The sequence below is a fragment of the Scylla paramamosain genome, chromosome 28, assembly GCF_035594125.1.
Source record: "Scylla paramamosain isolate STU-SP2022 chromosome 28, ASM3559412v1, whole genome shotgun sequence".
Taxonomy (NCBI): Eukaryota; Metazoa; Arthropoda; class Malacostraca; order Decapoda; family Portunidae; genus Scylla; species Scylla paramamosain.
This window is the reverse complement of record NC_087178.1, coordinates 990,615-1,006,577: the sequence shown is the minus strand read 5'-3', so window position 1 is coordinate 1,006,577 and position 15,963 is coordinate 990,615. Positions and strand designations below refer to the sequence as shown.

At 40.6% G+C, this 15,963-nt stretch overlaps 1 protein-coding gene across 4 annotated transcripts in view; it reads right to left on the bottom strand.

Moving 5' to 3' along the window:
* Positions 1–318: 318 nt before the first annotated feature.
* LOC135115102 (uncharacterized) overlaps positions 319–15,963 on the bottom strand; it is a 57,890-nt gene continuing 42,245 nt past the window's right edge. For 3 of the 4 annotated variants that reach the window (XM_064031593.1, XM_064031595.1, XM_064031596.1), the window contains 7 exons: positions 9,587–9,648; positions 7,907–8,055; positions 7,435–7,561; positions 5,715–6,788; positions 5,383–5,565; positions 5,077–5,214; positions 319–3,122 (listed from right to left, as the gene is read on the bottom strand). In XM_064031593.1, coding sequence (XP_063887663.1) covers positions 2,841–3,122; positions 5,077–5,214; positions 5,383–5,565; positions 5,715–6,788; positions 7,435–7,561; positions 7,907–8,055; positions 9,587–9,648 — 2,015 coding nt within the window. In that variant the 3' untranslated portion in view covers positions 319–2,840. The remainder of the gene's footprint in view (positions 3,123–5,076; positions 5,215–5,382; positions 5,566–5,714; positions 6,789–7,434; positions 7,562–7,906; positions 8,056–9,586; positions 9,649–15,963) is intronic. The other variant, XM_064031594.1, reaches the window with a different exon arrangement.

Below are 15,963 nucleotides of genomic sequence, written 5' to 3'. Positions count from 1 at the left end.
AAGTCTCATTCTGCTTCCTGCATTACAGCAACCTCTTCACTGTGACTTATTATGAAAAAAAGGACTGTTGCTGTGATTACCATTAGATAAAGCTTAATTAATTTTCAAGAAATTTTTCTTATGCATATGTGTATACTGTATGCACATTGATATATATCACTACAACCTCCAGTGAATGCTTCATTAGCAGTTTCCCTGGGTTGCCATTGGATGAATCCTTCTGACAACTGTAATGGTACTTAGTGTACCTGACTTCACACATTGCACCATCCACAATTACTAATGGAACCATGAATAAAAGGTTAGTGAAAGAAAATCCAGGTTTAAATTCATATAATTCAGTGGCCCAACTATATACATTGTATATTTTTCTCAATGTTAATGAAATGTTAACATTTGGTGTATAAAAGCTTACATAAACATGAACAGCTGCCATAACCCAAGAACTGCACAAAAAACATTCACATATGTAGAATCAATATATCCAATTAAGCATATATAAATGGAATAGTTTAAAATTCTTCACTTAAACAGGAAGAGGCAAGGCACATTTCTGATGGCATAAAAATCTTAAAACAGTGTTGTCCCCTTTTCTGTAAACAATTATCTGCTAAACAAGACAAATTTGAAAACCTAATTCAAGAATATGTTCCAACATGATTATATAACATTGATTGTCACTGCCAAGTATAAATATATATTGCCATAATAAATAGATACTCTTAAACTAAAGCTGCAATTGCCATTAAAATGTAACTAAATGTTATTCAGGATTTATAATTCAAGTTGCTTTTATTAAATGAATCTCCAATACTTGCGGGATGCATTTAACTGATAATATCAGTTAAATGAAGTGATGAAGGACAAGTATGGAGCCAAGCTGAGTCACCTCCCATAGCTGCTCATATATTGGGGTCAGTACCAATCAATTTGTAAATTCTAAAGAAATCTTTACACAGCAGAATGCTCACGTTTTTTTTGTGACAATTTTTTTACATCCATTCAAATCATTGGGGAAACATCATTTTGGAAAAATGAGGAGGTAGTCATTTCCTTATTCAGTTATACATTTGGTAATTGCAGCTCTAATTTAAATGAAAATTATATAGTAGACTCTCCATCTCCCTCTCTTGATCCACAAACCCATAGTATGTTTACATACCACAATCATCATACTCTCTCTCTCTCTCTCTCTCTCTCTCTCAGAAAGGGTACGATATCTGAATTTGGAATATACATGCATCACTTCACAGTGCATCATTAGTTACATGGTTTACTTTCAGATCCTCCCACAAAGCTGCTACTACATCAGCAGTACTGTTCTCATGAGCTGCTTCCATTAAGCACCATGAGTTGCTTCCACTAAGCCACCATCTCCTTAAAAAATGTGTTTAGCAGAATTACATGTTATAAAACAGGCTTTTGTTGATAAACTCACTATTGACAATGAAAACACAGATATGAATTTATTCTATAAGTTAAGGAAGACCTTTTAACCTGCAAGAACAATAATACACTAGATGTATTTGGCTTTTTAAGCTAGAAAAGCCAGTTACATCTTTATTCCATTTTGTAAAGCAGCTGTTATGTCTCTAATGTGACTATGAAATGATGATGGTTTCTGCAGTAAATACAGAACTTGTGTATAAAAAAAGTGTTAAAGTAGTGTAAGTTCTACGAAAACTTGTGCAAACACCATCATGTATCAAAATGCTATGAAAACAATTTAATGAGAAGTTGCAAGTCTGTGCAGGATATGATACATGCAATGCTACTTATGCTATGACCTGATTTAAGGTGAACCTAGCAATGACTCATGATGAACCTAGCAATAAAACCTAGCAATAAATCAGTGTATTAAAATGCAGTTACGACAAAAGATCCTTTGGATTGCAACACTGTTGTACACTATAAATGCTTCTCAGTAAGGAAAGAAAAAAAAATACAAATATAAACTGGCCAAGAACAAGTGGTGAGAAAGCATGAAAATAAGAGGAAAGAACAAGTGTAAAATAAAGAACAAGTATAAAATAATTTTATTCTTATATAATGTGAAAAAAATTAAACAAAGAATAAATAAAAACTCTAAATAACCTATAGCACGGACTGCAAAGGATATTCCATTTGGTTAAGCTTTCATAATGTATGCTGTATTATCTGACCACCTGTCATATGTAAAACAAGTGTGAGTAATGCAGCAAGGAACAAGCCTTTTCCTGGTCATGCCACACACCGCATAAGGCATCCATCACACACAAGAACAATATTTGATGCTAAAAAAGCTTAACCACTAAAATTATATGAAAAAAGAAAATGGTATGTCGAGAAAAGTTCATCCATTATATATCTATGCTCAAAAATCAAATTTCCTAAATAGGTGATTACATGTATATGTATAATTCATGTATAGATCTTTTATTTCCAGAGTGGTTTCCCCTCCCTACCTTAACTTGAGCAGTGTTTCTTTGATAACACCTAAAGTCTACCAAAGAACATTATAAAATAGCATTCAATATCATTTTCAACTATATCAATGACTAAGCAAGTACCTATCACCAGAGTGGCATCAAGTTTCCTTGAGCCAGGGACCCTTAATCTGCTCAATATTGTGTCCAACAAACGTTCTGTCGTCACAAGCATGCATGCGTGCACGCACGCATGCATGCACGCACACACACACACTTAAAAAAAATATAACCAAACAGATGTATGTCTATGCATACACATACAACATAAACATTAAAGCTGAGTTTGTAGCACTCACATTGGAGACAGCAGTTAAGTCAAAATGTGACACATTAAGTCTCTATCAAAGGACAAAGTCACATATGAAAGAATTCTTACTTTCCCTCAGGAATAAATATTTCAACTGCATCCTCTCCAGCTTCCCCCTTCTTTGCTTCAGCCTCTGCTTTCTTGGCCTTCATTGCTTCCTTCATTGCCTTGCGTCTCTCCTCTATCATTTTCCTCCTTGCTTCATCCCTGGTCTTCCCTTCCTCACTCTTCTCCACACTGGCCTTTGTGGACCTGGCTGGCCTGGAGGGGCGAGGTGCTGGCTTCCTTCGTGCCTTCCCAGTGCTGACCACCACCTCTGCTCCATCAATGGTATCTGTGCCCACCCTCTGGAAAAATATCTATGCATCAGTTTCCAAAGTATAAAGTCTGTCAAAAGAATCTTAATACAATTACAGATGGTGATGCTCTAAAAGGAATAGGAAGGCTACCTGAAAAAGTAGGAACTGTAACAGTGATGCCTTTACAGTCTATACAAATCACATTTATCCTGGTTAGGACTGTAAGTATATATACTAACTTAGTTTTACAGAAATATCACATTTACCTGCCTAAGATTGTACATATACTAATTTGCAGTTTTCTAGCCACGCATACAAGAGGTAACGTGAGTTTCTACAAGTACCGGAAGAGGTGAAAGAACATGTAATTCTAAGTAGAAAATGTTCTATACACATATGCATTTTAAGGCTTTGTTTACCTGTCAGAGGAGTTAAAAATTTATGGGTATACTATGTGTGTAGCTATGAGGTGACGGACAGATGGTTGCATTGCCGCAGCCTCGGAGGTGCCACTTGCTCAAATTTCGAATGGTTTTATCTTATATTTTTGCAGGATGTGAAATATTACAGTGTCTTATAACAAGACAAATGGTGTTAAAAAGCATGTAATTTACCGATAAGCATTACACGACAACATTATTGCAGTGATTAAAGGTACTCCTGTAAAATGCTATGTGACATCATCACTCAGCTGTTTTCACTCCCCCCTCCTCCCTCGCTTTGATGATGCCATGTAGCATTTTACAGGAGCACTTTTAATCACTGCAATAATGTTGTCGTGTAATGCTTTTTAATACTGTCTGTCTTGTTACAAGATACTGTAATATTCCACAGTCTGCAAAAAATAAGATAAAACCATTTGTAATTTGAGCAAGCGGCACCTCTGAGGTTGCAACAATGCAACCGTCTGTCCGTCACCTCATCATAGCTACACACATAGTACACTCATACATTTTTAACTCCTCTGACAGGTAAACAAAGCCTTAAAATGCATATGTGTATAGAACATTTTCTACTTAGAATTACACATTCCTTCACCTCTTTCAGTATTTGCAGAAACTTGTGTTACATCCTGTATGTCAGTGTATAATATTATATAATATATATATATATATATATATATATATATATATATATATATATATATATATATATATATATATATATATATATATATATATATATAGTAGGAATGGATTATTTCTTATTTAATTAATACTATCCTGTACTACACAACTTTCAGAAAAAAATGTTCATCTGGCACCCTGGTAGTGTTTGTAATAAGTTTCCTGATTCACTGTCCTGGAGGTCAGGGCTAAAACACCCCTATAAATGAGAAAGTTTCAAGAACGATTTGCACATCTGTAAAAAGATTCTATGATCATCAGGGCATCTCAGTGTGACAGTGGTGAGTCTTTGTGTTGCCAACCTGCATGCCTATTGTTTTGCCATTGCATCAATGATGCAAAGCTGCATGGTTTAAAATCTCAACTACATGGGAACACTGGAGTTCTCACTGGTTGCTTGAGTGACAAATAGTTTGCTAGCTTTCTTTTCAAGTGCTTCCACACTTACACTCTCTACATCTCTGAGTTACGCGCACATTCCCACATGCAAATTTCCCACGATGTCTGAAACATGCCACCTGGTCTCCAAGTTTAAAGCTTTTGTAGAGTGAGATATCCCATCACAAACACTGACATCCTGGAGAAGCATGGGACTGTGTGTTCCTTCAGCTGTCTTTGTCACTTACCTAAGCATTACATCCCCACCATGTTAGTACTGGGCCTAATTTGTGGGACTCATGCACTCAATATATTATTAGCTTTACTTGTGCATGTCTCAGACATCATGGGAAATTTGCAGATGGAAATATGTATGTATAACTCAAAACTGTGGAGGGGGATAAGGGCAGGGGCACCTTAGTTCTGAGGTAGCACGGTACAGCTTACTTTTCATTACAGATGTTGAGAATAAAGAGACAGTTACAAACCAAACGCACCTCCTGCCAGTTATTGGACCGCAGGGTCTCTATTTCCTTTAGAGACTGCCTGATATCCTCTACTTGTATGGATACCATGTCCCAGAAGCCAGCAAGATCTTCACAGGTAGTGGGGAATTCTTCATCAGCAGAGGTATTCTGGGGAATAATGCTCATCAATAACATCAGTGTATTGTGTTGAAAGACAGGAATTAGAAATATCAGAATCTTCACATTCTGAATTTACCCCAAAGTAACTTTTTAACATTTTATGCCCACAATTGAATGTACATGAATAATAACTGCATAATTAAGCAATTCACTTACAATGTTTTTGTGACACAGGCCCTGAAATTGTTGAATCTTTTGGGAGATCAAGAGCCTTGCCTTGCCAACAGCTGCCAGTACCTTGCCCTTCACCTCCTCACTCATTTCACTTCCACTTGCTTCCAGGTAGGATTCTATTTGAGCAACTTTTTGTTCAATTTCACGAATAACTTCATCTACTATCTGTAATATACAAAGCCTTGTGAAACATTAAATTTAATAGATGCATCCAAGATAGAGTCAGAAATCAGAGTGAGAGCTAACCTTCAGAATAATATAGTTCACTGATTGATAGCTTTCATTACATTAACCTTGTCTTGATTTCAACTCACCTTTAAGAAATAATGACCATCTTTTTGTTCTACATCCTCAGACACGATACCATTCACTTTCACTGACTCAGGAACACCGTTCACTTTACTAGTCCGGACGACAGAATCCTCTAGTACTTTATCCTCACTCACTTTGTGCTCAACACTACCATTAACACTAGGTTCTTTATCTACAGTCACTTCTATCTCCTCAATATTTCCGTTACCATTGACAATCTTTTGAACCACCATTGGTTTGCTTTCCCTCCTGGTTACATTGCTTCGTTGTATGTCGTTACTGATGGGCAGCTCAGGCTTGGGAGTCACTGGAGGTTTGGAAGGCTTTCTCTCACATGTGTCTGTCAGAGTGATAGGAATAACCCGACCAGGCCTCTTGGGAGACTCCACTTGACTGGGAGATAGAGGTTGGGGAGAAAGACAAGTTTTAGGTGTGCCTGAGTTACGTTTTACTTGTAACTGTGTCCGAAATTCTGGCCTGAGATGCCTGAACACACTGGGGAAGCCTTCTGGGGCCTGGGCATCTGGGTCATAGTGGCTGTCACTGTGTGGGGCAATCAAAGGACTCCTGTGTCCTGCTGCCTCTCTGTCTTTCTGTTCTTTCTCCAATTCCAGAAGGGACCGGCGACTGCGGAAGCCACTCCCAAGAGCACCGGGTCCATACAGTCGCTCAATTCTTGACTGAATGAAAGACTTGTCAGGTGTGTCTCCATTAGCATGTGTGGTGCAAGTATAGGTGCTTGTGGTTTCAGAACCATTACTCCTCACAGTCCTCTCTTCATATGAATATTGGTAGCTGGAGGACTTGACGGAGCTTTTGTCAGTCATGGTGATCTCCACTATGCGTCCTGGGCTGGCGATGGGGGTGTCAAGGCCGTTCATGGTGCCCTGTGAGGTGGACTTGGTGAGGTAGCCTCGGTCAACACTTATGCTGCGACCCTGTGATGGCCGCCGCCCAAGTCTTTTAGAAATGTTTTGCCGACCACGTTCTCCAGGTGGATGAGGGAACTCTTCCTTAAATCTGGCAAGTTCCTCCTTCAGTTCTTTAATTTTGGCAGCTGTAGCTTGAGGTGAGACCTTTGGAAATAAAGTTATACTGATGTAGTGTTTGCTATCATTAGACTCCAGAACCACAGAACCACAAATCCAATAAAAAAGCAGTAATACAATCACTAGATTCCAGAATAACAAATACAATAGAAAACAGTAATACAACCAGTTTTCCAGTCCGTCATGGCTCAATCACTATCATGCCTCATGTTGGTGAGACATTAGCTTGATTTTGGCTACCTTATTGTGTAAAATTGTCATTTGGGTAAGTCAATATAATTTTTTCAATATTTCTACAAGTTCCAGTTTTACTATTACAAATTTACCAGTTAAACTAGAATAAAACTGCATGCCCTTAAAAACAAAATGTTTATTTGCAGTGTACTTACTGCTGCTTCCTTGGAAAGCACCAGGCAAACTTGCAATACCACTTCTGAATCTCTACCCACATTATACGCAAGTTAATGTGTTGGTAAGTTATTACTATACCAACAAGCATTTATTCCCTCCCACACAGATGAAAATAGATGGAAACTATCTTCCCTTGTACTAAGGTTAGTTTTTTTCTAATGCTACAGTTAAAGAGTAAAACAGCCAGGTGAGTACCCAAAGGTCTGTTGCTGTTTGGTATCCAAGTGTATTACATAACAGAGATTCCCACAACACTCCTCACCTTTGTTCTGTAGTCAAAGCCCTTCCATTCAGGGCGCATAGGACTTGAATCCCTGCTTCTGCTGAAGGCTAAACGAGCTGGACTGGCGTCCCGGGAACGAAATCCTTCCCTTAAGGTGGAGTCATACCTGTGTGAACAATTCAAATGTGGTCATGTGTGTGAGAAAGATCTAGGGCACTTTATGTGAACTATGGTACATCTTTAAGTTCCATGAAAATAGAGTACTTGGCTGCTGGTCTGGTCTTTGATGCATTCTATGCTTAATTTACACCACCTATTATGAATTCACACAATACTGTTGTTGATTCTACAGTGACAGTCCTTTGGAATTACGATAAACAACTGTCACACAACTACTGCCCCTTCAGCATAGAGAAGAGCAGAAACCCACCATCATGATACCAAACACCTACAGCCAAGTCACAAAATGTAGTTTATGGATTATCTATCATTTTAGGACATGCCTGCCCACCTATTCAGCCTGTTGTAGCCATTAACAGCACAGGAGATGCCCAGGTATGATGGGGTCTTGAAGGAATCCCTTGGGGGTGGACCTGGGTCAGTGAAGGGCTGGGGTCGAAGGATTGGTCGGGTTGGGGTCACCACGTCGCTATCCCCTACCTGGCCACAAAATACAGTAAAATAGCTGACTTAAAAAAAAAACCTGGGGAGGAGACCACAAATGTCCCCAGGTTGGACTGCTCTTCTGATATCGACCCTAAATGTCTTGATACCCCATGACCTAGAACAAATGGCGCAACACCGTACTCGTATTCCTGACTGTCTTGGAGATGTGCCCAAAATTCTTGACCTTTTCCTAAAATTCTTGACCTTTCCCTAACATCTAATCCTTCTGCTTATGCTGTTACCCTCTCTTCTCTGATCTCAATCTCCTATCTGTATCTTGTCCTATCGCTCCAATCCCTTTTCAGGATCACCCTAAGTAGAGGTGCCTCTGACATTTTGCCTCTGCCAGATGGGGGGGGGGGGGGCAGGACCTGAGGTGGTGTTTTGCTGATCTTCCTTGGAATGTCAGAGACCCATTTCTGTGTGCCAAGCACATAACAGAAGTGATAGTGTCTGACATGGAGGCGTTCATTCCTCACTCTTTTCAACCTAAACCTTCCAAACCTTGATTTAACACAAACTGTTCTTGTGCTATACATGATAGAGAGGTGGCCCAAAAAAAGTACTTGAGTCTTCCATCACCAGAATCTCATGTGCTTTATATTTCTGCCCGGAACCATGCCAAGTCTTGTTCTCCAACTAGCCAAAAACTCCTTCATTGATAGAAAGTGTCAAAATCTTTCAAGATCTAACTCCCCTTGTGACTTCTGACACCTAGGCAAAAATATCTCCAATAACTTTGCCTCTTCTTATTCTTTCCTTCCTTTATTTCAATCAGATGGCACCACAGCTATCTCATCTATCTCTAAGGATGAACTCTTCACTCAAACCTTTGCTAAAAACTCTACCTTGGATGATTCAGGGCTTGTTCCTCCCTCTCCACTCTCTGACTACTTCATGTTACCTATTAAAATTCTTCACAATGATGTTTTCCATGCCCTTGCTGGCCTAAACCCTTGGAAGGCTTATGGACCTGATGGGGTCCCTCCTATTGTTCTCTGAAACTGCGCCTCTGTACTTGCACCTTGCCTAGTTGAACTCTTTCAATGCTCTGTCAACATCTACCTTTCCTTCTTGCTGGAAGTTTGCCTGCATTCAGCCAGTTCCTAAAAAGGATGACAGTTCCAATCCCTCAAACTACTGTCCTATTGCTTTAATGTCCTTCCTATCTAAAGTTTTTAACCTATCCTCAACAGGACGATTCTTAATCATCTATCACTTCACAACATTCTGTCTGAAGGGTTCCATCAAGGGTGCTCTACTGGTGATCTTATGACTTTCCTTACTGAGTCTTGGTCATCCTCTTTTAGAGATTTTGGTGAAACTTTTGCTGCTGCCTTAGACATATCAAAAGCTTCTGATAGAGTCTGGCACAAAGCTTTGATTTCCAAACTACCCTCCTATGGTTTCTATTCTTCTCTTTGTAAGAGTAGGTAATTTAATTATCAAGGAGGCAAGGTAAAACATATTGGCTAACACTCAGTATACAACAACAATGAGGCAATTGCAAAAAACAACTGCTTACCTCAGAAAGCTTGTGTTCAAGACTAACACTGCGAAGGCTGTGCTCAGATCCGTCCAAAACTTCTGGAACAAAGTTGGAGTCAGTTGCAAGGAGACAAAAGGGATTGCTATTTTATGTTACACATAATAGTAATACAATGTATACCTCATGCCAAACAGCCTCAACCAGTGTGACAAGATATCTGATTCAAACTCCTGGCAACTATGGGGGTGGCCTTTGACCTCAAGCAGTATCCAACAGGCTGATGATGAACACAGGAACCATACCACGTGACAACCAATACGGTGTTTACTCCCTCACAGGAACCATGCCAGATGACAACCAGTCTCTTAACAATAGGCTCACTCATTCATTATACGTGCAGTTCTGAAGTGACATATACAGAACATATTCTAAGGTAGGTAATCATGCATCTCACTTAAGATTTAAAGTCTCCAGGATGTCTGAGATACCACTCCCAAACCACAGCCACCACCAGTACTGCACACCATCACCACACAGACACTTGCTGAGTACCAACACCATCATCACACAACCGCGATTACTTTCTCAGTACCATCACCACCCCACACTTGTTTAATTGCACCACCACCACAACTCAACCTCTTACCCCACCACAGTTCAACATAAGACGACCGTCACCAACAACGCAGCATTCTCAGCATTTCCGTTATCACTTAACTCAGCAAACACGCCTGTGGAAACTCACGCGATCCCAAGAAAGTACAAAAGTGACAACGATGCGCTGCTTTCGATGGGAGATTGGACGTTGCGATAGTGTATAATAATAATGTGTTGTCTATGTGATGAGGGAATTGTAAAGGCAAATAAGGCGTGGCAGAGTCCAGGAATGTGCGTGGAGGGGGTGTGGGCTGAGCGTGGAAGCAAAACTGGGGGCGTGGTACAGCAGAGATGGGATATGCCAGGAACGTGAGTAAAGGTCGCGGCCGCTGACGGTGACTCTTGTGCTTTTATTGCGCTCTTCCGCGTCACTCTATCTCTTCCGCTGACCAATTATCTTGATCTTTCCTGAAACCTTTCCCGACCAACACAACACGATAATTCCCAGAACCCATAAGAACCAAGGCAATATTATCAGTGACAGCAAGTTTGATCACATAGGCGAGAGAACAAAGAAAAAAAAATTGAGAATTAACGACGCAGAAGAAAATGCAGGATATGGGCGATAACAAAAATGGTGAACTGACAGAAGAAAAATCAAGAAAGAAGGGAGAAAGGCGAATTAGCAAATGAGTGGACGAAGGGCGTGAGGTGAGGTGAAGCGAGGAGAAAGGAGGGCTGAGTGAGGAGCGATGCACGAGAAAAGGAGGAAGGAAAGTGAAAGTTAAGTGAAAGGGAGGAGGAGAAAGGAGAAAGGTATGGAATTAATTAAACAAAGGAAACGAAAGACAACAAAAGAAACACGCTAAGAAAATACAGGGAAAATTAAGAGTTCATAAAAAGACAAAAATCAATAAAAAGAACATTTACGAAGAAAACGGAAAAAAAAATAAATAAACGAATGATACGGTGAACAAAATCAGAACAAATAAAATGAGGTTGAAATAGCGAAGAGGGGAGCTAAAGGGCATGAAAGAGGAAGGAAGGGACGGGAAAGGGGAAGGGGGGTGAAGGAGAGGGAGCACAGGGCAATGGTAAGGAAGGTGAGCCTGATGGAAGGGAATGTGGAATGGAGTGAGGCAGGCTAAGGAGGAGTAGAACAAGGAAAACCGGGGAGGTAAGGAGGGATGGGGACAGGCCACACTTCACATGTCACCACCAACAGTTCTCTCTCTCTCTCTCTCTCTCTCTCTCTCTCCAAACGAGACGAAAGCAGCAATTTTCAAATTTGATCTTCAACACTGTCCAGACTTAAATAGCAACAAGGATATGATCAACAATAATAATAATAATAATAATAATAATAACAATAATAATAATAATAATAATAATAATAATAATAATAATAAAAAATAATAACTGCCGAAGACAAATTAGTAAACAATAAAAAAGTGGTGAAACTATTTTAAACCCACTACTGCAACAACAACAACAACAACAACAACAACAACTACTACTACTACTACTACTACTACTACTACTACTACTACCACCACGATAACACCACGACTTTCGGCACGGGACTGTACTTCACTACGTTACTTTCAGCCCTGTACTATTAAAGGGACCTCACGATGTCACGCTCACCAGACTAACACACAAGGCAAGCCGCGGCAGGGGGAAGGACTAAGCTGGAGATTGAGTGTGGCTTAGAACTCTTAATTAACAAATGCGGTGGCTGGTGGAAGATGGAGACGCTCGGATCGCATATTTTGTTTCTAAAAGGTCTCTCTCTCTCTCTCTCTCTCTCTCTCTCTCTCTCTCTCTCTCTCTCTCTCTCTCTCTCTCTCTCTCGGTTTCAAGACACTCCTACAATTTTCGATAATCCTTTTGTCTTTCTTTTACGGAATGGCAACTCAGTTTTTTTTTTCTCTTCCTTTTGTTACCCTTGGTCAGTGTGTGTGTGTGTGTGTGTGTGTGTGTGTGTGTGTGTGTGTGTGTGTAATTCAGGGCATCGAGCAGCGTCTGGCGTGGCCATGACAACCACCGCGGCAGGACAGCACGCGAGTAGGTCACCACACCTTAGCCGCCCGCCCACACACACACACACACACACACTATATTCTCACACACTTCTTCGCCGCACCCCGACTACTTTCAAAAGACTAGTTGAAGTTACAATAGTTTTAAGGGCGATTTTATGGTTGACGTGACAGATCAACAAGATTTCTACATTATCAACAGGAGAAACAGTCTTTAAGAATCCGGTGAATCATCTGCGTCCTTTGCAAATAGTCATAAGAAATAGAAAATAAGAAATAAGGGAAGCTGCAAGAAGCGACCAGGCTTACACGTGGCAGTCTCTGTATGAAACACACCTACCTATTTCCATCTGCTATCCCCATAGTCGTGGTGAGAGCAACGCGTTTCAGAATACAAGGTACAAACAAACAGGTGTGATGGGACGGACCACCTGCATCACCTACCTTTTATTAAGATTTGCCAACTACTAAGTAACCGCCTGACTGGTTCAGTGACTACCAGATTAATGTACTAAGTGATTAACTGACTTGATACGTGATAAACAAAATACCTTAACTGCCTGATTGACTGACAAAACGACTGATTTATTTGACTCGGGCAACGACTGACTGACACACACACACACACACACACACACACACACACACCAGGAAGGAAAAAAATAATGCGGCTCACGGGAAAACCTACGAAAACACACACACACACACACACACACCATAAAGGAATAAAAATTTCGTAACACTACTGAAAGGAAAATCTAGGAAAAGTTCACAAGCCAGCGACAACTATCACACTGGATATCCTGGTTCTCCCTCTGACACACAGAAGTCTCTTGTCACTGCTACTCGTTGAAACAATAACACGTACACCATAACCTCCCTCCATAGATAACACAAATGATATTAGCACTTAGGCCAATATTCAGAAACGCTTTGCTCTCTCACCACAGAGATGATATGCTGGCTTCTAAAGAGTTTTGAATAAAGAAAAAAAAAAAAAAGTATAAATCTTGTTAACCTGTCGAGAATAACAGAAACACCCTTAAAAACCCATGTAACTTCGACTAGAGGTTTTTGAAACTACGGAGGTCAACGCAGAGGTGTTTCAATATACATATATCTTGCATGCACCAATACACGCATATGCCAATGGAAAACACAAACAACAACATAGGCAATACGAGGCAATACAAGCGTAATGCTTAATAATCATCGCACTGCCACTCACCCCTTTAGTTATATAAGTCAACTCGAATTACCAGACACAATTTTGACATGCACTGGACTTAATACGAGATAACATACTAAACAAACATCGCACTGTCAGACATATTTCAATTATCAAACACAACGCTCCAATTACCAGACATACATTCGGACAAACACTGTCATTTACTGAGACATGCCACAGCGTTACTCAAGATACACCACTCAAATTACTCAAGCCATACCACTCGAAATACCACGCAATTATGAAACATACGAATCGAATCACCACCGGCGTATGTACCACCGAGCCACCAAACATTTATCAAAGAACCACATGAATTACCAAGGAATTATATAAAAAATTACCACACTAATCACAAAACAATAAAAAAAAAAACTACCACTGAATAAACAATTATTAAAAGAACCATGACTAACTTCCAATGAATGATCAGACACCACTCGAATTTCCAAAAACACACCACCCGAAGAATCACAACCACGACCAGCAACCAACACACACTTGATACACAATACTGGACAGATCGAGGGGTTAGTAACCACGACATAATATCCACACTGAGGGAGCGACACACCTCATTACCACACTGGAAGAGGGACATGGGCGGCGGTGGCAATGGTGCTGGTAGTGTCGGTGGGGGTGGTGACACACAAAATCCCAACCCGGAACGATGAATGGGGAGCCACGCCACCTCAAGCAGCGGCGTGCAGGGTGCAGGGGAGGGGTAAGGGGACCTAGTAAACAATGGAAGCGCCATGAGATGCAAGAATCGTTTGTGTGCCGGCGGTGTGATAGCACGAGACGTGGGAGGGAAGGCTACAAGGCCACACGCAGACTGTAAATGACAAATGCGTAAACTCGTAGTTCTAACGATTATAAAGACACGGTAGTTATCGAAGGAGAAGCACTGAGGAAGGTAAGGCGGTGGTGTGACAGAAAGAAATGTTGGTAGAGAGACGTAACGCGTGAAGACCACAGGTAGACTGTACATGACAGACGCGTGAACTGGTGGTACTAAAAATTATAAAGACACGGTAGTCATCGAAGGGGGAGCACTGGTACATAGCATTGACGAAGATAAGGCCGTGCGCAAACAGTGTAAATAATAAGTGTAGTAAGCAACCGTGAAGTGGTGGTGCAGACCATAAAGAGATACGGTCGTTAATGACGGTAGGGGAAGTACAGGTACACGCCATAACTAGTGACAATGCAAGGCTATGCGCGAAGACTGTAAAGGACAGACGGTAAGCTGGCAGTACTGAAGACTTTGAAAGAGACACGGTACTTATCAACGAGGGAAAGTACTCGCATTGCAAAATTACAGACGAGGATAATGCAAAGAATGTAAACGGTATTAGTAAGCGATAAGCACATGCCGAAAACTGTCTACAATCTCGAGCAACTTTCCATCCACCATCCCGTCACTTATTCTTCCTTCAGTTCAATCACCGAGTTTCATTCTTTTACACTCTTTCAAACTAAAGATAGAAACAAAGACCATGAACAAGAACGCCAGTTATGGACGGAGGAAAGCAAGCAGTATACCTTGTGACGAAGCCGAGGTTATAAACAGAAACCATCGAGACCTCATTCTTAAACGTCAACTACCTTTCAGTAGTCTGTAGTGGAAGGTACTGGAATATTAAAGCGTGTTTTCATGATTCTAGACACTTAACAAGGATTCTGAATCATAAATAGGAAAAGTACCCTTGAGAACCCGACCAATCATCCCTGTAACATTTAAAAACAGTCCAAAGGAGAGATCCAAGCTTCAAAAAACGTGACCAGAAGAGGGAGGGGCTACTTAAGATTGTTAGGAGGTATGTCAGGAGGGAAGTGGGTTACAAGGAAATACCGAAGCAAGGAGAGTTCACAGTGGCTGAAAGCAATAAGTAGGATAGTAATGAAGAAAATAACATAACTATAAACAGCAATGATGACAGGAAATGTGCTGAAAGCGACGGAGCGAAGCAAAGAGCAAGGCAAGATACAACAACTACGCAGAAAGAAGGACAAATTGCACCAAATGACAACTCCCAACGCGCAGAAAAACTGAAACAAGAACGCGCAAAATAACACAATGCAAGGAAACACACACACACACACACACACACACACACACACACACACACACACACACACACCAGGAAACAAAATTAACACGCGGTAAAGCCCAACACGAGAAAACAAAACAAAAAAAACAAAAAAAAAGCAAGAAACACCGTAAAATAAGAGTGCAAAGAAACACCACCACTACGACACACACACACACAAACACACACATAAACAATGACCATCGGAAGACCAAATTAACACAAGATAAAGACCAAGTATAGAAGAGGACAAAAGTCAGGAATCACCGTAAAATAACAATGCGAGGAAGCACCGACACAAACACGCACACACACTAAGACCATCGGGAGACAAAACTAACAATACAATACCAATACAAGGAGAAAACAAAGCACCGTAGCAGAACACCCCACGGACACATCGAGGGACGCGGTAGGCAAGGTGGAACAAACGATGGTGGAGAACTTTGA